Here is a 23065-nt window from a genome sequence, read left to right as displayed (position 1 = left end):
GAATAAACTTCCAGGCAATTGTGGAAGTGTGTTGAAGAGAGAAGAGTTATCAACGACCGTATCCTCCTCCACCACCTCCACCTCCTCCACTTGCAACAGCGATAGCTTTACCCCCTCCTCCACCACCTCCATAACCACCACCACCAACGACGGGCTTCCTTCCGATGCCTCCGTACCCGCCAGCTCCTCCGTGAACAGGTTTCCTTCCAATTCCTCCGCCAAACCCTCCACCATGAATGCCACCACCACCAACGCCACCGTGACCTCCTATGCCAGGTTTAACTACCAGTCCGCCTGATCCGCCATAACCACCATTTCCACCTCCAAATCCACCTCCGCCAATAGGCTTAGTGACAATGGGACCACCACCACCACCAATGCCTCCGTAACCTCCTCCTCCTATTGGTTTTCCCACTAATCCACCACCACCATGGCCTCCACCAACTAGTCCACCACCACCATGGCCTCCACCAACTAGTCCACTACCACCATGGCCTCCTCCAATTAGTCCACCACCACCATGACCTCCACCAACTAATCCACCACCACCATGTCCTCCGCCAACTAATCCAGCGCCTCCACCTGGACCATAACCCCCACCGCCGAGTCCTCCGCCGAATGATCCTGCGTTGCTGGAGGCACTGCTTGAGGAACCGCTGCCTCCAAATCCTCCGCCGCCGAAGCCTTTGCTGCCGCTTTGGCTTCCGCTGTGGGTGAGAGCTCCTGAGCCACCACCGAAGCTGGACGAAGAGCTCTGACTGCTGCTGCTACTAAAGCTTCCACTCCCTCCGAATCCACCACCTGGCTTCACTCCATAACCTCCTCCACCAACTAGACCAGGGCCGACTCCCCCTCCATGACCTCCGTGTCCTCCAACAAGTCCAGCTGAACCTCCGCCACAAGTAACACATCCGCCTCCACCACCGCCATATCCTCCGCCACGTTTCTGCCTCAGCAGGAAGTCGACACTCCTCTTTCCATAGTTAGACCTATAGCCTTCTGGAGCTGGAGGAGATATTTGAACTCCGCTGGGATAGCCTTGTGGAGCTGGAGGAGATATTTGAACTCTGCTGGGATAGCCTTGTGGAGCTGGAGGAGATATTTGAACTCCGCTGGGATAACCTTCTGGAGCTGGAGGAGATATTTGAACTCCGCTGGGATAACCATCTGGTGCAGATGGAGATACCTGAACCTCTGAAGAATATTGGCGTTTGAATCTTGGAGGGTCATACCATTCATCTTCAAACCTCGGAGGGTCTAAGACATCTCTTCTAGTACGAACTATGTAGAAACGAGGTGGGTCTACATCTTCAGGAACTGAAAAGATAATGGAAAGCAACTGTGAAAACAAATGGAATGTGTATGTTTTCATCTATCATAATACAATACAGGGAAATACTATTTAACAAGTTACATCATATCCTTTCAAAGATTGAATCCAACTAAAATTTCAATGTGTACAGTCAGTGTTGAACAATTTTTGGGATTCATACATTTTTTGATTAATACAACTTTTCTAAAATAAACCATATTTTATTTTCGACCTATTTGTCTCGAAGGACACAATGAAAATCTTTTGGGGTAGTGTTTTTAATCATGTTAGAAGTACTAACATGTTGAAATACAGGTTCGTTGCAAACGATATACATTTTTATAATAAGTAAGCATAATCAGGGCCGGTTCGTGCATACAGAACTGTCCTATGGGCGACAAATTTCAGGGGCGTCACAGCGAGTGATTGTTTTGCGGAGTTTGTAAGATTAATAGGGAAAACACTTACTACAACTATATAAAACCATTCAAGCAAAGTACTATAGACTATATAGTAGCAAGTTTCACCGTATACTTGATCGAAATCGAAATGACGTTAAGGTTGGTTTAAAGGGACAAGTTTTGCCAATAGATGTCACTACATTCTTCGTATCTCTCTCATGTATTTTTTACATTTCACAAAAATTCACGATTTCTCTTACAAATTTCAAACAAGAGACTTCAAATTTTTAGAGAAGGAACTTCATAACCTATCGAAGGCAACAATCGGTGCCAATTTTTTATTTAGAATTTTCTTCATTGTTGAAATGGCTTGATTGTTGAAATGGATATCCAAACCTTTAATAATATAACTATTTCAACAATGAACAAAATTCTGAATAAAAAAATCGGCACGGATTGTTGTCTTCAATAGGTTATGAAGTTTCTTCTGTAAAAATTTGAAGTCTTTAGTTCGAAACTTGTAAGACAAATCGTGAATTTTCATGAAAGTTAAAAAAAATACATAAGAGAGATACGAAGACTGCAGTGACACCTACCGGCAAAGCTTGTCCTTTTACACCAGCCTTAACCTCTGTTTAAGTCAGGAGAATACTAGAGGATAAATTTTAGGCTTAAACAAATGGTAAGAGTAGAATATTGACAGGGGGACAAGGGGTATCAAAATACCTAGAGCAATCCCGGGTATAATGATGTCCTTGCAGAATCCAATAAAACTTTAGTAAGGGATTCAAAGCCTTGAAATATACAGGATACAAATAAAATTGAACAAGACTGTTTAATGGCCCTGAAATTATTGAACATGTTCAATCGAATATTGAATGGTGTTCCACGGAATTGTTGAAAGATGTCGCTGCTAAACCAGGGGGCACTGTACCTCAGTGGTAGAGTGTTTACATTTGGTGCGTGGGGTCCCCGGTTTAATCACCGGCCACGTAAGTTTGTGATGGACGATACTATATCCTTGGGTTTTCTCGGGATATTCCCGATTCCTCCACATTTTCATTCCACGAACTCTTCCATTATCATTCACTTGCCTTAATCATCTGTTTCTTAGCCTAAAGGGCATACTTATGGGACGTTAAACTAAAAGAATTTTCGCTGTACTTTACAAAAAATAGTAATTCTTACTAGTATCATATAATAACAGACAGTGGTGCCCAACCCCCCTCATGTCCATGACGCACCCCCCCCTCAATTGCCTATCCGTAGGTGTTCTTCCATGAAAAAAATATTTTCGGTTAATTTTTACACCCTCTCAAACATATTTATATAGATTTTTAACCCCCCCCAAATATTTCAATGACGCAGTTTGCGTCATAGCCCCCCCTTGTGGGCACCCCTGATAACAGATAATTTTGTTTCTGGTTGAATGTACGTTTTCCATCCACTTTCTTCATTGTTCTACTTCCTTCATTTTGATAATCACTTTCTTCCTTATCCTTGGTGCATAATCCTCAGACGATAGAGTAATAATTTAATTTCATTTCTTACATCCACAATTTCCACAGTTACTACTAACATCCTTCCAAAGAAGGGTAGGAGGATAAACCCATTGGCCATGAATCAAAGTCTATCTTCCATTTATACGTACTGGTGCACAGAAGAGTCCACTGGTATACTTAATGTAACACAGGGGAATAAAAGCAAGCTGATTTTCCCCAGTGATGTTCAGACGCGTCACAACTCCACAAAAGGTACTTATTCTCACGGTATGAGTACAACCTGCCATAGCCCAACCCAATCAAAGGCCAATCAAGTCAGAAGAGATCGAGTCCCGGTGAAAATGAAACTAAATAATCAGATTGAAAAGGAAAGACAGAGTTTATTCACAATGAAACTTGCTAATAATCAGGTTGAAAAGAAAGTTAGAGCTTGGCCAAAATAAAACTTGCTAATAATCAGGTTGAAAAGAAAAAGTTTGCTTACAATGAAACTTGCTAATAATCAAGTTGAAAAGGAAGATAGAGCTTGGTCACAATAAAACTTGCTAATAATCAGGTTGAAAAGAAAGAGTTTGCTTACAATGAAACTTGCTAATAATCAAGTTGAAAAGGAAGATAAAGTTTGGTCACAATGAAACTTGTTAATAATCAGGTTGAAAAGGAAGATAAAGTTTGGTCACAATGAAACTTGTTAATAATCAGGTTGAAAAGGAAGATAGAGCTTGGTCACAATAAAACTTGCTAATAATCAGGTTGAAAAGAAAGAGTTTGCTTACGATGAAACTTGCTAATAATCAAGTTGAAAAGGAAGATAAAGTTTGGTCACAATGAAACTTGGTAATAATCAAGTTGAAAAGAAAGATAAAGTTTGGTCACAATGAAACTTGCTAATAATCAAGTTGAATAGGAAGATAAAGTTTGGTCACAATGAAACTTGTTAATAATCGGGTTGAAAAGGAAGATAGAGCTTGGTCAGAATGAAACTTACTAATACTCAGGTTGAAAAGGAAGATAGAATTTGGTCATGCTAAATAAGATTTGTAAAAGTGAAGTGACATCTTTCATTTTCACGTCCCACGATTATGTCCCGTAGGGTAAAGGAGACAGTTGATTTGAAACTGAATGGTTATAAAAGATTTGATCTGATGAATATGTGTAAGGAGGCGGCAGAACCTTGAAAAAAGTCATGGGCAAACTCATATGCTCTGGACATGAACCAGGGACACTTCACACTAGTGATGAAGGATCTACCACTAAGTGATCGTGTTTCACAAGTATGATTTTCAAAAACAGTTCTTGTGTTTATTTCGGTTTAAATTGAGTAACCATGAGAAATGTTCTAATGACAGAAAATAATCTATGTACTGGAAAAGAATGAACAACGAAATTAAATATTATTAACAAATATGTGAAAAAAATATACTCAGTATTTAGTCATCTCTAACGTCTACGAAACTTTTATTCAATCTACAAGTATATAATTACACTTTGATACTAAGGAGATCAGATATGGTAAAGAAAGAAATATTACGATCGTGTCTAATTCGCTTTATAAGATAATTTTAAAATACGGATACAATTCTCAGTACTAATATAGTTCATTTACTTAATAACAGGGTGGTCATAAAATTTTAGAACCAGAGGGTAAAGTGAAGGAACAGCGCCTTAGTTAAAGCAAAAGATGCCTTGGACGACCTCAATATTACAAAATGTTTAAATACATTTCTTTGAATTCTCTACAACAGCAATTTTTTAACCTAGAGACCGCGGATCTTAATTGGTCCTCGATGTCTGTTTTTGTGCGGGTATGGTGATAAATTACCCACCATATTTTTGTCCAACTTCATCTCCAAGTAATGCGGAGAATATGAAGAATAAAAATATATTACCTTAATTTTCAGTAAAATCTAATAATTTTTATGAAAGGTATCTTTGAAGTTGTTCTAGTTTTTATTATGCATATGGGAGGTAAGGTGGTTCAGTGGTAGAGTGCTTCCCTCTGGTCCCTAAGTTCCCTAGTTCGATTCCCGGTCAAGTAAGTTTGTATTTGGATAACATCGTGGCCGTGGGTTTTCTAGGATACTTCCGTTTCCTCCCACTTTCTCATTCTACTAATTTTTCCATTATCATTTACTTGCTTTAATCATTGTCCCCGTTAGCCTAAAGAGTATAACGTTGGGTGTTAAACTGAAAGATTTCATTTCCTTTCATTCTTGTTATGTATATGTCTAAACTAATAATTTGGGGGTGATTTTAAACCACTTGTGTTACTCAAAAAAAAAAAATGAAATGAAATCTTTGAGTTTTACGTCCGACAGTTATGCCAGTTAGGCTAAAGGAGACGGTGATGATGAGTAATGAATGAAATGGTGGAATGAAGAAAGTGGGAAGAAACGGGAGAACCCCGAGAAAACCCACAAGCACAGTGTTTGTCCACCATAAAGTACACACGGCGCGAGCTGGGATCGAACCAGTGACCCCAAGCACCGAAGGTGAACGCTCTACCACTGAGCCACCGCGCCCCCATTTGTGTTACTCAATTTTTGATCTAGGGCCAGGGTTCGATTCCCGATGGAGGAACTCGGTCGAAAAAAGTGTGAAACGCCTTTTCAGGCCAGTCATTGTGAATGAGGTTTCCTTGGGTTTTCGTCATGCACATCAAGCAAATTCCGGGGTGATATCTAACTTATAGGTCCCAGATCGCTTCCTTCCTTCCCCAATTCTTTGTTTCTTCCCTTTCCCCGGATAGTGTGCTCACAGAGGGACGTCAATCCGTCAAACGTAACGGGTTAAATGGACTTAGATGCCGAAAGCCAAGAAATCTAATTCCTAATCCTAATCAATTTTTGATGTACTTGAACTTTAAATGAGAGGAGCATTTCTTGAGCATGAATAAAACACACTCCAATATTCATTGGAATTGTGATAAAATTCACGAAAGTTAAGAGGCCTCATCCCGGCGAAATTAAAATACCGCTAATTTTACAGAAATTATGTGATATCTTGAAATAGATAAAAGATAAATGAAATTTGGAACAAGAGCGCCCTAGACAATATTATTTTGCGTGAGGTACGGTCATCACAAGTCACCTAGTGGCTTTCTGTTTTCAGTCGTTTAGAAACGCGAAAATAAATGCCGATTTTTCAAAATGGCTCGAAATCGAAAGCAGATAAGTGAGTCGTGATAACGGTATCTCATGTAAAATGATATTGTCTAGGGCGCTCTTGTTCCACATTTCGACTATCTTTTTTATCTATTTGAAGATATCACATAATTACTGTAAAATTAGCGGTATTTTAATTTCGCCGTGATGAAGCCTCTTAATGTAAAATAGATATATACAAAAATACTTTGTCGAATAGGAGATACTATGTTACTCTTGCTTTAATTACATTTCAAATAGAAAACAAAGAATATAACAGAGAATGAAAAACAAAGAAACCAAACTACTCTTCTTCATGCAATGCGTTATACATGATAATTAATAGTAATAAAGGTATATTTATAGCCAAGCATTAAATATGTTGTACTTGAAATCTGCAATGCAAATTGCTTAGTTCGGCTTGGTGAATCTTTTTCTTTTTCATAGTCTGTAAACAACACTGAAAATTACTTCATACTCGAAAACAATTCTTTGAGATGTATATCTTTAAATGCAAACATTTAAATCGTGTTTTATCTTCGCATAGTCTGAAGGTTGTGGGACTTCGGCGCTACAGGAAACGATGCTTCAGTGCTTTGTATCAGAGGCATATTCACTGATATATATTCAAGCGACTGTTTTCTGTAATTAATTCTCAGTTACACCGTTTCTCACGTATACAGGTATCTCTATTGGTAATCTTAAACTTTTCCTCGACTTTAGTTCTTAATTCCCAGTACGCCATAGAGGCGTACCAAGAAAAGCATCAAATGGGAAGCAAATAAATGCCATGTCAAACAAGCGCAAATGTGAGGAAAATTGCCATACATATAAATAATAAGGAAGTCACATTCTTTCCAGGGGGCACAGTGGCTCTGTTCAGCGCTTACGACTGGTCCCTGCTTCGATCCTCCACCAAGTAGGTTTGTGATGGATAACATTGTGTCCACGGGTTTTCTCGAGATCCTCTTGCACTTTCATTCCACCAATTCATCTATTATTATTATTATTATTATTATTATTATTATTATTATTATTATTATTATTATTATTATTATTATTATTATTATTATTATTATTATTATTATTCATTTGCATTGATGGTGGTCTCCCTCAACCTAATGGGCATAACATGGAACAATAAACTGAAATATTTCATTTCATTTCATTTACATTCTTTCCAGTTTCATTTAGTTACACGATATTGAAGAAGTAGCAACGACACATGTACGAAGGAGTATTGTTTGTATGGTGCTTGTATTCAAGATCTCAGTATTGAAACCGATAGCCAGGGCTGTTAGTCGAGGGTACACGGCGGCACACGCCGTATACTCTCTGCTTAATCTTAGTGACTAGAGTGTACTTTCTGCTTCAAAGCGTATAATACTTTCTACTTTAGTTTCGCATTTATTTATTTAATTGGGCCATGACTCCAATGATAGCCCGGCGTGGGGATGCGGCGTCCCCATCGCCCAGTTCTTCCGAACTGCAGCAGGTAGTTATTGCATTTTTGATAAAAATTGATGCATACACAATATTACATGGCGTAGACGTTACAAATTGATAGAAACAGTAATTTATATTTTTATTAGACTTTCTAATTATGCTGTGCATAAATGTCGGAAGTTTTATAGAACGGCTTTGTACTTCCGTTCGTCTGCCGACAGGCATCACAGCAAAAAAGGGTTCTTTCAATTGATTCAGTGTGCCAAGAATAGGTTCTATCTCCCCCTGTTAAAATTCTCTATTCAAAGCGGACGTGGTTAAAATAAACCATTTCCGGTTTTAACATTCAGAACAAAATGGTATTAGATAGCGATTAGCTATTTTCTGCAAACAATTCAAGCTGTGAAGAGAACATACCATATCCAGGGCCGGATCCAGGATTGTCTGAGGAAGGGGGGGTACCAATAACTACCAAAATAACCAATCACACTGAAACTCTTGAAAATGACAGGGGCGGATCCAGGACCGACTTCTCGGGGAACGGTAGGTTGTCATACTGCTACTTTTAAGGGCTCCAAATTTTGGGATGGGTTTTATTTATATATATAAAATAAAAAAGTTTCCTCTTCTAGGGGGGGGGCGATCGCCAAGATCGCCCACCCCCCGATCCAACCCTGGAAAGTGACGTGTGACAATATTCTTTACCCCTGACAACGCTGATGCATAGAGCGGAGGAAAGCATTTTAAAGAGGGTAGTAAGTGTTATGCAGGAAAAAATGTTAATCTTCCCTCCTGGCTTCTGTCTTTTTTTTTCCTACTTCACAAAAGCTGTATTGTTTTCCATGGTGACTCCTCTTCTTTCAACGTTCTGAAAATCGACTTAAACCATTGCTTCTGCTTTCTTTTAAGCCCCAAACGGAAACCTGATGGCAGACAGTTTCCGAAAGTGTTGGTATTTACATTGCTAGTGTCTCATTTTAGATAGTGTATGTTTACAACGAAGGGGGGATGCACGTGCACCACCCCTAAATCCGACCCTGATACCATTACAACTCCGGAACACGCTATCAAACCTGAAATGGTTGAAATTCAGTATTACATACGGTTTCAATCAAGGATCTTATAAAATAGAGGATCTGCCCTTACAACAAAATCTTGAAGCCATACGTCACAGTTTCGCCATTTCTACTCTACCCACTCCACCCAATAGGATCGCAATGTTTTGAGCCAACAAACATGGCGGAGACGAAAGTAGCCAATCAGACGATGGCGGAAACGAGAGTAGCCAATCAGACGTGTCGATGCTCGATTGTCTTTTGGCTTCATTATTTAATAGGATGAAGATGGGCAGATCCTCTATTTTATAAGATCCTTGGTTTCAATACTGATTTTGATAAAGCAAAAACACCAAGAAATATCGCGATGAGGTATTTTGCAATTGATTCAGCTTTCCAAAAATAGATTCCGCCTTCTCCATTAAACCTTCTGTTCAAAACGAAAGTGGTTCAAATTATTTAGAGGTTGAGCAATAACCGCCGTGGAACACAAATGCTAATATTAGTCGTTTTCTGCAGTCAATTCAAGGTGTCAAGAGAATCTATTGTCTATATATAATGTACAAATATAGACCTACTGCTTTTTGAAAAGAAAGTAAAAAAAAAAATGTCACAACCAGCGATTGATTAGGTAGGACGAGTGACCTGGTTCTACGATTCAGCTTTCTTGAAAGCAAGATTGTGTGGTGCAGATCCAAGTATACTGTCAGGCTTGAACTTGCATATTCGTTGGTTAATTTATAGTTTAGTTTTTATTTTGAGCGCCAAGGATATATGAGACGTGGACCTGAGGCTTAATATATGATCCGAACCACGTTTACCCGCCGGTTACTAAACCCACATTTTTTTCGCCAGTACATCATCCCTAGTGATGGGCAGTGGGGATATTCCCAGTGGGAAGGAAAATGAAAAATGGGAATATTCCGGGATTTTCCCTTCTGGCATATAAATTTCCAGGAAGGAATTTAATTCCATTCCTTTATTTTCCAAATTATAAGAACCAAATGACTAATTACTTTATTTTCATTTATTATCATTTCCGTCTAGGTTTTAAGTCATTTCGAGGTTAAAAAAATTTAAAATTCGTTTACTTTATACAACTAATATATAAAGTATACTATACTTTATATAACTAATTAATAATATGATTTCTTAAGCTCCCTTTCCATTTGCACTAGAAAGTAGCAAAGTACTAATTTACAAGTGATGAAAAGAAACCAGTTTGTAAAGTAACGTAGAAATTCTGTAGAAATAGAGATAAAGTACTATCAATCCACTCCAAATCACCCTTGGTAATAGACTTCGGTCTGTCTGCAGTCTCTGACTCGGGAATTTGTGAATCGGTATTCGGACTTTTCTTACACATGAATTAACGCATGAAATTTCGAGAAATGGGTATAAAGAAAGGTCGTGTGTGGCAATGTTACGTGCAAAATTCTAAAGATAAGTCAGTATCTTGCAAATTTTTGGACATAAGTATGTATGAGCAAATGTTCAGAAAATGGTGAAACATGTGTTTCCTGGCAGTTATCTAACCTAATGTATTTATAACATTTAAAAATTTAATATGTTTATAATATGAGTAGTTGGGTAAAGTTTAGAATATTTATTTACATATAAATTTAAACTGTTTAGTGGTGTAAAAGTATGTTAACTTTCTATACCAAATATTTTTCCAACATATGTATTCGCATAAAACATATTATAGGTAAATATACATTTATGCGTACTCTTTAAATATAATAACATAATACCGATCAGAATATACCGTACAATTTAAAGAATCCTCTGGAGACAACAGTAATAAAAAATATTGTGATAAAATAAAACTAACTTTATTTTGAAATTATAATAAAGTAATATATTGCAATTTTCTTTGTTTTTGTACATAAATTCCAGGAATATTCCCATTTTTTGCGGGAATTTTCCCCATCACTAATCATCCCTCGGTCGTGGTTTCAGCAATCTTAGTATAGACTCTGCGCTTCATAACCTCGGTGTTGTATAAGGCCGCTCATGCAAACTTCGATCTCAGAAGGTCATACAAACTTATATTATACATCAAACTATGAGGGAGACACAACGGCTAAGTTGTAGAGCCGTTACCTCTGGTCTGTGGTATCCTTGGTTCGATTCTAAACCAAATAAGTTTGTGGTGGAAAACATCGTGTCCACGGGTTTTGTCGCGGCACTGCCGTTAATTTCGACATTCTATTTCCACTGATTTTCCCCTCATCATTCAATTGCCTTAAACATCTTCTTAATCTAAAAAAGGGGGGTTAATCTAGGGGGGGCCGTTGAACTGAAATATTTCATATCATTTCATTTTCAAACTCTGAGCTTAAGTCTGTGATGAATATTCAGTCCCAAGAAAGGCATGCCATATGGCTAGTTGAATTTATTATTATTATTATTATTATTACTATTATTATTATTATTATTATTATTATTATTATTATTATTATTATTATTATTATTATTATTATTATTATTATTATTATTATTATTATTATTATTATTATTTAAGGTTCTGAACGGTAGCATTAAACAAAAAATTCCGATCTACTTCTCGTATACGTTGGCTGATTTTTTCTATCAAACGTTAAGACTGTTGATTACTGAATTCCCTATTTCAATTCTTTACTATGGAACATGAAACTATCAGCACTCATCACGGATACTCTATTTCCTTTCATGAAGGTTCTGGTTTTTAGATATTATTTGAAGTTAAGAGATCTTTATAACGGAGGAATATGAATATATATCGATCATTTTCTAGTACTTTTACATGTCCCGGTAAACGACCCCACCGAAACCCTCCTGGTTTGAATTAAAAAAAAAAAACTCTTCGTCTTGATCTGGAGCGTGGACCAAGGTACCCCTGACCAAAATTTGGTAACTCTCGGTCCACTCGTCTAATCCCCATTCCGCACACACACAGACAGACACACAAACTTTTGATTTTATTTATATTAGATAGATATGATACTCGCAATCCCAAATCTCACCCTATTCGTCGACTCTTGATCTTAATTTAGATTTTCTGACAACCCTTTTTATATTACAACACAAAGAAATTGGCCCAGTGGCGGATCTAGCCCTGGGTCAGGGGGCGTAGCCCCCCAGTTTTTGGAGAAACAAAATAATTTAAGCTATTATTTATATATTTTTGACAGTTTATAGTAAACTTATGATATACCTATCATAATCTTGGTTCTAGCTGCCCCCCCCATTGTTTACCTTCTGGATCCGCCACTGAATTTGCCACCCTATCCCTGCTCTATTCATTTCGCTTAGTTGCTTTAAGTAGGTAGAATGTAGGTCTACCTTGATGCAGAAATAATAATAATAATAATAATAATAATAATAATAATAATAATAATAATAATAATAATAATAATAATAATAATAATAATAATAATAATAACGGTAAGTCATGGAGAGATGATATTGGTGTTAATCAATACCTAAGAGGATGGTAAACATTTTGGCACCAATATTAATTGGTGGCCACTGGCCAACTGACCATTGGCCAAACCAGTGGCCACCGGTTACTATTTGGTACCAAAATATTTTATATTCTCTTAAGTATTGATGAATATAAATATCATCTCTCTACAAGTTATGGTTCCCGAGCTATGGCTCCTTAAATGTCTAGAAATTGGCCATTTTTTTGTCAATATCACAGGAACGGTAAGTCATAGAGAGATGATATGGGTGTTAATCAATATCTAAGAGGATGGTAAACATCTTGGTACCGATATTAATTGGTGGCCACTGACCAATTAGCCATTGGCCAAACCAGTGGTTAGTTGGACAGTGGCCACCAGTTACTATTTGGTACCAAAATATTTACCATCCTTAAATATTATATTTACCATGCTTTTAGATATTGATCAACACCAATATCAATCTCTCTATAACTTACGCTTCCCGAGAGATATGGCTCCTAAAATCTCTGGAAATCGGCCATTTTTTGGCCAATATCTCAGGAACGGTAAGAGTGACGCGAAAATTTTAATGACTTTCTCTGATAGTATTTGATGCTCTATCGAACGCAGGGTTCAAAATTGAAAAAAAAAAAAAAAAAACGCAAATAACAGACACACAAACATAGAGAATTCAGTAAGGAACTTTTCAAGTTCGTTGAAAATACTACAAATAATATTTGTCGAACTTAAATAAGTTCATGCTTCTGTACCTATAAAATTAGATATTAGATGCAAAGAATTAGCAATTCTTCTTAGAATTACAGATTTTGAATTTAAGGAAACTAATGTTTATCCATTTCTCATATTATAGCTACATTGATACCCTTATACGTATATTATGTAAGATGTATCCACTATCTAGGGTTTTCTGAATAAAATCTCTTTCAATAAGTTTTCTCCTGTCACTTTATGCCTTTAATCCCTAAAATTGATTCCAATATTCATAACTATACGCAAGGGCGCCCATGTTGTGGTTTCCAAGGGGGGCAATTATAAGCAACGTTTGAAATATACTTTCAAATTTTGCTGTAACTAATGTAAAAATTCTATTGGGTTTTCGATATTCCCAAGTACAATTTCCTCTTAGGGGGCACCCCACCTTGCCCCCCCTGATGGGCGCCCTTGACTATACGAAATACTCACACAGATTTTGATTTTAAATATTAGCTGATGAAAGTTATGTATGTTAGTGCCTTAAAACCAGTATATGTGACCTATTAGAAGACCAAAAAAAAAAAGCTGTAGCCTACTTAACAGTGTACATTGTTTATATGTACACTCCAATATAATAAATTATTATTCCTAACGAACCGCATGCAGTTTAGTTTGATAACAATTTATTTGTGTCGATTTTTTTTCGTAAAGTGCGCATGAGGATTTAACTTCAGGCATTTCATTTTATTCACTTCGATGTGATCTAAGCATATTGATTAATGTATGTCTTATCTTTGCATAATATTGCAATCATTTTTTTAAAAAAGTTAAAGTACCAGATGACCCGAAACAACCTCCCATATTTGAAAGGCGAATAAAGCAGAAAGTATTGCAGATAGAAAGCTGTTTATATATATATATATATATATATATATATATATATATATATATATATATATATATATATATATATATATATATATATATATATATATATATGTGTGTGTGTGTGTGTGTGTGTGTGTGTGTGTAATGTTATTGAAAACAGTTTGTAATTACTTTGTTGTGATTTATTCTGTCCTTACACTCTCCTTAGGAGAAAGCCCAACAGCCGAGGGCGCCCATCAGGGGGGGAGCAAGGTGGGGTGCTTGCCCCCTCTAAGAGGAAATTGTACTTCGGAATATCGAAAACCCAATAGAATTTTTGCATTAGTTACAGCAAAATTTGAAATTATATTTGAAACGTCGCTTATACTTGCACCCCCCTTGGAAACCACAACATGGGCACCCTTGCCAACAGCTTCCTTGCAGAACGTTCTAGGGTTTGCAAAATAGACTGTCTTGTAGCCTCGATATTCCAACAATGAACCTCTTATTTTGAAATTGTGGAACCAGTGCAAGATAGTCTTGCGATCAGGAACATTTTCACCACATGGAATAGCAAACTTCATGCAAAATGCTAGGTGTTTACACTGTAATCACTGAACTGCTGTTTTTGAAGAACATTTGGATTGCGTACGTGCCGATGAACTCCTGGCCAAACTCATAATGAGAACTGAAAACGACAGGAGAAGTGAGCAGAATCGATGAACGCCACTCCTCTTGCCTCTCCAGTGAAAGTGCTACTGCTGATCAAAGAGTAGATTGTTTTCTTGTGTGTTATTTACAATAAGTGTATTGCAATTGCTATGTAATTTCAGCATACAATAAAACAGAATAATTATAAACTTATCTCAATACCACTTTATATTTTTTAATAAATTGTTTTATTTGCCTTTCAAATATGGAGGGTTGTTTTGGGTCACCCTGTATACGCATAAGCCATAATTTTGGACTATAAATCAGTGCTTCCCAACCGGTGTGTCGTGACACATTGGTGTGCCACACAGTACTTTAGAATACGTAGCAGAATTTTAGCAATTAAAAGTCATAAAGTATTTGATAACTTGTTAAAATCAATTTGAGAGACTGTACCGACTGTACCAATGAACGCCTCCAGTGTTCAGCTCTACTTTACAAACTTTCACGCTTATACTAGCGGCGCCTTTCAAGGGGGTCTTCCGGGCTTAAGCCCCTCTGAAATCTTACTTACTATAGTAAAATAAATGAAATATCTTGCAGAATGTTCACATTTCCAGGGAAAGCCCCCCCGAAAGTTAGCAAAGCTTCCCCCGAAACAAAATCGTAAATACGCCACTGGGTTACACTATCATTATTAATTTTAAAAAAATCAAACATGTGTGACTTGCGATGTCCTGGCGTTTCTTGAAGTGTGACGTTAGTGAAAAAAAGATTGGAAATCACTGCTATAGATCAAGAAATTTACTGTGTAGTGTCGATCATAACGAAAGGCTTGAAGAGGGTCTTACTCAGTTTCAGTTTCGTTCAATAGATGGCGCTGTTATCGCACAGCCTCCATTTTTAGGTTTACGAAAGATTTTTCTTCCACTTTCTGGAAAACAATGCATGAAGAGAGCCACGTATTTTGGCACGAGAGGTCTAGGAGGGGTCGAAATTTAATATGAGGATAAATTATATTAAAATTTGTAATATCACTCTTAAAATTAAATTAAATTTAAAGTAAAGTCGAGATTTCGGTGGGTTCGAACCCCTCGAATACCCACCCTGTGCGTACGTCCTTGCATGAGAATCAATAGTCACCCACGCATATGAAAAAAAATCTTTGAGTTTTACGTCCCACGGTTATGCCGGTTAGACTAAAGGAGACGGTGATGATGAATAATGAATGAAATGGTGGAATAAAGAAAGTGGAAGAATCCCGAGAAAACGCACACACACGGTGTTTGTCCACCACAAGGTTCACTTGGCGGGGGCTGGGATCGAACCCGGGACCACAAGCACCAGAGGTGAACGCTCTACCACTGAGCCACCGCGGCCCCCTCCACGCATATGAGTTTCTTCACTTTGACTGCATCTAACGATTGGTTTGTCTCTCCCTTTGTAGTGCTTACAAAAAATGAAATCTTTGAGTTTAACGTTCCACGTTTATGTCCTTTAGGCTAAGGGAGACGATTGATTAAGGAAGATCAATGATAATGGAAGAATTGGTGGAATGAAAATTTGGGAGGAAAGGGAGAAAATTCACAGACACGGTGTTGTCCACGACAAACTTACTTGGCTGAGGATTGAACCAGAGATCCTATACATTAAAGGTAGGCGCTCTACCACTGAGCCACCTCGTTCCCTGTTTAGTGGTTAGAATTTATCTCAATATACTTTAATGACTACTTTTATCTAGTTTTGGGAATGAAATGAAATACTACCCTGGAAGCTAAAGGAGACGGTGATGATAAGAATGACTGAATTGATGGAATGAAGAAAGTGCAAGAAAACGGAAGAACCCCGAGAAAATTCACCAGACGGTTTTTTTCTCCTACAAAGTCTACTTACCACGAATTAGGACCAAGCCCGCAACCAGTCACAGAGATTGGAGGGGGGCATGAATATATTTGGGGGCCAAGTCATTAAATATTCTCTTACCAATAGCTAAATTGTGTTTCTTGTGTTAATAATAGCATTTTGTGTTAAGGTCTGGAGGGGCCAGGCCCCCCTAGTCCCCTCTGGTTGCGGGCCTGATTACGATCGAACTAGGGACCCTACGCACCAGACGTAAACACTGCAACCCTGAGCCATCGCAGCTCCTATTTAATTTTAGAATACGCTTTGCAATTAAATAAATATATTCTCTTATGATATTACATCTTCCAACTAGGTCAGTGAGTTCATTACATTCTATGTTAATCACAGTGGCGGTTCTTCAGGCACGGCACTTGAGTATAAATTTTAATCTTATTGCTACACGCTAAGACAAAAAAAGCATCTCATGCATTAATTCTTGTATACAATAATTAGTACGTAATTTATGTAATACTCTTAGGTTAAAGCAATAAAATTGAATTTTAAAAAATCTATGTGACTTCCCTCAGGAGCCGCCACTGATTAATCCTCTTTATTATTAGCAGGTGTGTTGCCTTAAGGGTTGCAGCTGCTAATAGCCGAATGATTAGCCGATCAGGCGTGATAGAGCGAACTGAGTGGTTCGGATAAAGAGATACTCATCTTGAGTTCGATTCCCACTGGAGAGAATGAGTGTTTTTAATTTTTCTCAAAGTTTCTCTAATCATATCTCTTTCGTATTACATTACATAGAATTTCGCATAAAAGCTGACTTACAAAGGCACTGACGGAGAAAGTGTCCCAGTTCAAAAAAAAAAAAAAAAAAAAAAAAATTAAGCGAAAGTATGGCACAAGGTTGATCTTGGTGGGAATTCACTATTTCGTAGCATGTTAGTTTGTGGTGGACAATTCACGTCTCCTCAAATCCCATATTTTCATCGCACTGAATGTTTCATATCATTCAAGAACATTAAAACTTCGTCCCGTTTAGCCGAAAGAGCATACTCATTAAGATGTTCGGGGCCGTGGTGGCTCAGTGGTAGAGCGTTCACCTCTGGTGCTTGGGGTCCTGGGTTCGATCCTAGCCCCCGCCAAGTGAACTTTGTGGTGGACAAACACTGTGTGCGTGGGTTTTCTCGGGGTTCTCCCGTTTCCTCCCACTTTCTTCATTCCACCATTTCACTCGTTACTCATTATCACCGTCTCCTTTAGCCTAACCGGCATAAACGCGGGACGTAAAACTCAAAGATTTCATTTTCATTTTAAGATGTTAAATTAAATATTATAATACTCTGTTGTTATTATTTATTTTCCTATATGAATATATTAAGTTCAGCGGAATTTAAAGAATTAATCGAGGTAAGACGCCTCCTGCATGGAACTGATTGAGATATGAATTCCGTTAGAAGCTAAAAGCTTTCTTTTGGGTATGAGACGTTCTGTTTTATTTGAAGGTGCCCTCTTACTTTGGGGGGGTCCAAACAACTACTTCACCTGGGGAGCACGGTGGTTCAGTGATAGTGATTACCTCTAGTTCGTGGGGTCCGTGATTCTATTCCCGGACAAGTAAGTTTGTAGTGGACATCTTGCCCGTAGATTATCTCGGGGTACTACCGTTTTCTTCCACTTCCTAATATCACTAATTCTTCCATCATCATTCATTTGCTGTAATTATTGTCTCCCTTAGCCTAAAGGACATAATCATTAAACGTTATACTAAAAAAAATCATACTTTCATTGCAACTCAAAACTGTACTGTTTCAATGTAATAATCTGAAAGTGCATAATGATTATATTCAACATGAACGTACTTTGGGATAGTGTGATTGGTGAGGAACGTTATCCCTCATACGTGACGGGTTAATATTGCCATAGATGTCGACACAGGCCGGTAGCCAGCCCAAAAATGTAGGGGGGGCTGAAGTTAGGGGGGTCCGATCCAACCATATTATAGTTCATCACTATATTATACATTATTTGAAAGCCTACCGTGAAAATTTTAGGGGGGGAACAGAAAAAATTTAGAGGGGCCCGGCCCCCGTGGACCCCCCTGGATACGGGCCTGTGTCGACAGCCCAGAAATCTAATTCCTACATGGTCAAATAAACGTGCTTTGCTGTCTAGTAACAGAACAACTGATGAATTAAATATGTTAATAGAACAACTAAAGAATTAAACCTGTTAAGCCATAGTCTACAGAGGACGACACCTTGACTGCAACAAATACTTATTGCTAATGTCAGGGACGTATGCAGGTATTTATTTCAGGGGGTTCCAATATAAAGGTAAATGATATTAACATTTGTAAAATTACACCTAAAATTATACTAAATTCACTCAAAAGTCGATATTCTGGAAGGAGAAGGGTACGGTCCTCCACTCACCTATGTATGTCTTTGGTTAATATTGTTACAGAGTTACATTTCCAACAAACGCATCAGCTGTAAGTGCGAAAAAAAATTACTTCGGTAAACGGTATTGGGTTGTTTAAATCTTCGTCAGTATGCCGTTTAGAGATTTGTTGAGAAACACTAATCTTTAACCCTTAATTGATGACGTGAGGCCCCACGGACACCTAACATATTTTTTTCTTCTCCCTCTAGTAGAGGATTGATCTTGAATACGTGCCACTCCTAGTACCTTTCTTGCTTGCAATTGGCTACAAGGAGCTGTAGAATTCAGATGTCTAAACGTCATTGTTACGTTTCCTTGCACTTAGTGGAGTCCCAGGAACCACACGGAGCTAATTGTGTTACTATTTTATTCCACTAATTGTGTTACTATTTTCTTCATGAGTTGAGTTGATTTTGAGTTTTAACGTCCCCTTGAGCAGCGAGGCTATATGAGATGGGACCTACTAATCAACATGGAATCCGAATCACCAGGAATCGAGCCCGGGTCTCCCACGTCAAAGGCGAGTACGCTAACCGCTTAGCCACGAAGGAGCTCGACAGTGTTCAAATTTAATACATTTTGAAGACTTTATATTCACTTTTTCTCGTTCAATATGGTTGACAAACCTTGCCCATGTAGTGTGAATATATATGATTCTAAATTTACAGAAAAAAAAGTTAATTACATGTTACGTTTCACGTAAAAAAAATGAAAGTGAAGCCTTGAGAAGTAAGGTAGAACAGACCTTTGCAAAATTGGATATACTAATATATTCTTCAAAAATTTCACAAATTTGTAAATATCTTGCATTCCATTGACGATAATTTTGAGGAGTTCGTTTATTATTATTATTTGCATATCAGTATCAGTGTAGCCATATATAAAGCTATCTTTATTTAGGCCCTACATTAGAAAACTTATACCAGACTGGTTTAAGCATGTAATATTCATGCACATTGCTATATTGCTTTGTTATATCTATGGTGCGTTATGTCCTATAGCTACAATGTATAATTAAAACAAGTTTGTCTTTCAAAAGTAATTGTGCTCCTTTTAATAATTCATAATTAATAAGGGGTCCCAGGGACCTCAGTCCTAACTATGCACTAAAAATTCACTACACCACGTGAGGGTTAAATTAAGTCTAAAAATTTCGTCCTTTTTGAAATCTATTATAGTGTAATTCTATCTTTTTCTGCCTATACGTATCTTGTTTACTTTGTAGAAAAACCGTTCAAAACTCTGCCGCAACCACTTCTATCGTGTTCTTAAAAAAAATATGATCGCAATTTCATCCAAAGTTATCTAGTCATGTAATGACACCTTATATAATCCCACTTTTTATTTCTAAATTGATGTTGGAAATGGAGCAATGAAATTGTGAAATTGAAATAGGGAATAGAAAAGAAAATTATAGGATAATGATAGGTCTGCTAGTAGAAACTACACCCACATCCATTACTAAATAAAAAAAGAACAAAAGCTATCTTAACTATCATTGGTTGAAAGAGAGTATAAAATGTGTCCTTACCAAGTTCAAAAGCGACAATGAGGCTGATTGTTGACAGTATCAAAGCTGATCGCAACATCCTGACTGCCTCTGATTGAACACAAGGCAGCAACAGAAAATGTGGCTTCCTAAGCCTTATTCACAGTTTTTATAGTTGCAAGGAACACCCTCCCGTCCCGATTATTCTGTCAGTTTCACGCCACCAATGACAAAGTACTTTTTCACTCGTTATTCTAAGGTAAGTTTTTAGGTTTTCCCCTCTCATTAAAATCTCCTGTGGGAGAGGATGCTACCCAAGGGCCTCCAGCGATAGATTCTTCTCTCAAGATTACAGTGTTGCAAGATGCTAAGTTTTGCACACACCCAACTTTCATCTGATTTTAAACAATAACATATTTTAGGAATATGATTTTTTTTTCACTTTAGTTGACCACTAGAGGATTAGCAACACTGGACTGATGGGAATTTTATTTGTTGTTTCAATACAACCACATGAATGAATTGCAGAGGTGAATTATGGAGCTCCAGGATGACAACTAACAAATCTGAAATACATAACCAGAATAATAATAAAAGTTATAAACTAACTCTCTGGCGTTACAACAAAAGGGCTGTGACCTACCATATAGCGTACGTTTAAAACTTAAGTGGAACCAGTGATGATTTCAGATTTTCCTCGAGAAGGAATTTCAATATACAGGGCGTAAAAAATACTGCAAAAATACAGGTAATCCACATTTAGCATGATCGGAAGATATGGTCCGAGAGGGAGTAACTTTCCCCCCTGGCCTACCCTGTGAAATGAAAAAAAAAATGAGATGAAATCTTTAAGTTTTACGTCCCACGATTATGCTGGCTAGGCTAAAGGAGACGGTGATGATGGGAAATAAATGGAATGGTGGAATGAAGAAAATGGAAGGAAACGGGAGAACCGCGAAAAACCCCACGCACACGGTGTTTTGCCCACCACAAACCTCAGTTGGAGCGATCTGTGATCGAACCAAGGACTCTATGCACCAGAGATGAATGCTCTACCACTGAGACACCGTGCCCCCCCCCGGTAAGAGTATTCTACATATCCCCAATTACTAGAGTTACTACATTTTCGAATTTTGCAATAACTTATTGGTTACATGTTTTCCTTTAACTTGCAATGGTTAAACTGTGTCTTTAAATCTCGAAATCCTCATTTAAATCATTTCACATCGTCATACAAGGATGAAATTTTGCACAGCAAAATAAGTCGAATGACAAAATAATGTCCATTCTTACCTTTGTATGTTTCTGTATATATAAAAGAATAATTTTAATAGGACTATACAGAGATGAACCGTATGAGAAATAAAATTTAAATCAAAAATACATAAAATAGAATACAATATGAATATAAAACGTATTTAATTAAGACTAAAAGGTACAAAATAATAAAAAGACTAAAAATATGATTTCTTGAAAAGTAGCACACATCATGAAAGGCAAAAAATAAATCATTCTAAAAAGTAAAAATAAATAAATGAAACAGATGAGACTAAAAGATCCAAAATAATTGTTATCAAGAAAGTTATTTTTAAACCATTTCCATTCGTGCATGGCTAAAAAGAAAGGTATCATATACATACTATCAATATATAATGTAACTATATATATGCGAACGCAACCCATGCTTTTATTCTAATCATACATAAAGAGAAACTTAGTTTGAAGTAATTTTCTTGAAAACAAAAGCAATTTTCTTGAAAACAAAACTAATTTTTTTGAAAACAAAAGTAATTTTCTTGAAAACAAAAGTAATTTTCTTGAAAACAGTTATTTTCTTGAAAACAAAAGTAATTTTGTTGAAAAAATAATTTCCTTTTATATTTTTAGCACGATTTGTTTTAAAAGAAAACAGGTTTTTAAAAATCTTTATTTTATTTCATTTTATTATGACAGCTTTTATCCATTCATCTCGATTTCTATCTTTTTTCAGGAAATCTGTCTTGTATATGATACTGCCACAGTAATCTGTACATATTTCTTCAAACATATTGCTATCAATTTTACACTTTTAACATTTAACTTACCGTACTTCTCTTGTTGGATTTATTGTCGTTAGAAATAGTTATACTGTACTTTTCATATTTCAACAAAAAGAAAGAATTTTTGTTAGTACGCAAGCTCAAAAATTTCATCATGCTCTTATTAAAATTTATATGGTCAAGGATACAGGAGCACTTGGTAATGTGTGCAAGTGAGGAGGGTAAAGATGAGGGGGAACGCGGAGGAACGGCGTCCTCCAATCTCGAAAAGATATGTGCGGTATCCGCCAGTTCCTAAAAAATTACAATGGGCAAAAATAGGCAGAGGGGACAGCGTGACGTCATACCGCTACCTACCAACCCCCTACCTTTTCAAATCCACTTTTACCCCTGCTGCAAGGGAGAAAAAGAAATGGAAACACTTAACGGTTAAGTAAAAAGGAATTTTAAACAAGGAAGTGTAACAATTAACTTTGTTTACTTGTTTCGTCAAGATGACAAAAAGCAACATTGCTGCTGGAGTCAGGGAGCAAGAAAAAAAGTTTTAAAAATGAGTGGCATCTAATAGAAAGGGGGGACAAGGTGATCCTAGCAATTACCCAACCCTCTGGATTATATTGTAAAGGAGAGAGCTAAATGACTCTATGAGAAGTCGAATGTGGGGGAACCTCTGGCGTATGAAGTCCCTGCTTCGATTCCAGATCCCAGCTCGTGATTTTCTT

The 23065-nt window shown here is 37.2% G+C and overlaps 1 protein-coding gene across 2 annotated transcripts; it reads right to left on the bottom strand.

The window, feature by feature from the left end:
• Positions 1–46: 46 nt before the first annotated feature.
• Positions 47–20529, bottom strand: LOC145683742 (uncharacterized). Of its 2 annotated transcripts, XM_081755274.1 has the most exons (3): positions 20347–20529; positions 466–1317; positions 47–435 (listed from the first exon to the last, which is right to left on the bottom strand). In XM_081755274.1, the coding sequence occupies exons 1-3, from the start codon at positions 20402–20404 to the stop codon at positions 50–52; spliced, it is 1296 nt and encodes a 431-aa protein (XP_081611400.1). In that variant the 5' UTR covers positions 20405–20529; the 3' UTR covers positions 47–49. The 2 variants fall into 2 exon arrangements, with proteins under 2 accessions (XP_081611400.1, XP_081611399.1); XM_081755273.1 differs by having other exon boundaries at positions 47–1317; positions 20347–20526.
• Between the last annotated feature and the right edge of the window lie 2536 nt (positions 20530–23065).

The sequence above is a fragment of the Thermobia domestica genome, chromosome 4 (assembly GCF_964235325.1).
Source record: "Thermobia domestica chromosome 4, izTheDome1.hap1.1, whole genome shotgun sequence".
Classification (NCBI taxonomy): Eukaryota; Metazoa; Arthropoda; class Insecta; order Zygentoma; family Lepismatidae; genus Thermobia; species Thermobia domestica.
Note: the sequence above shows the minus strand (reverse complement) of the source record. Positions and strands in the feature narration are given on the sequence as shown.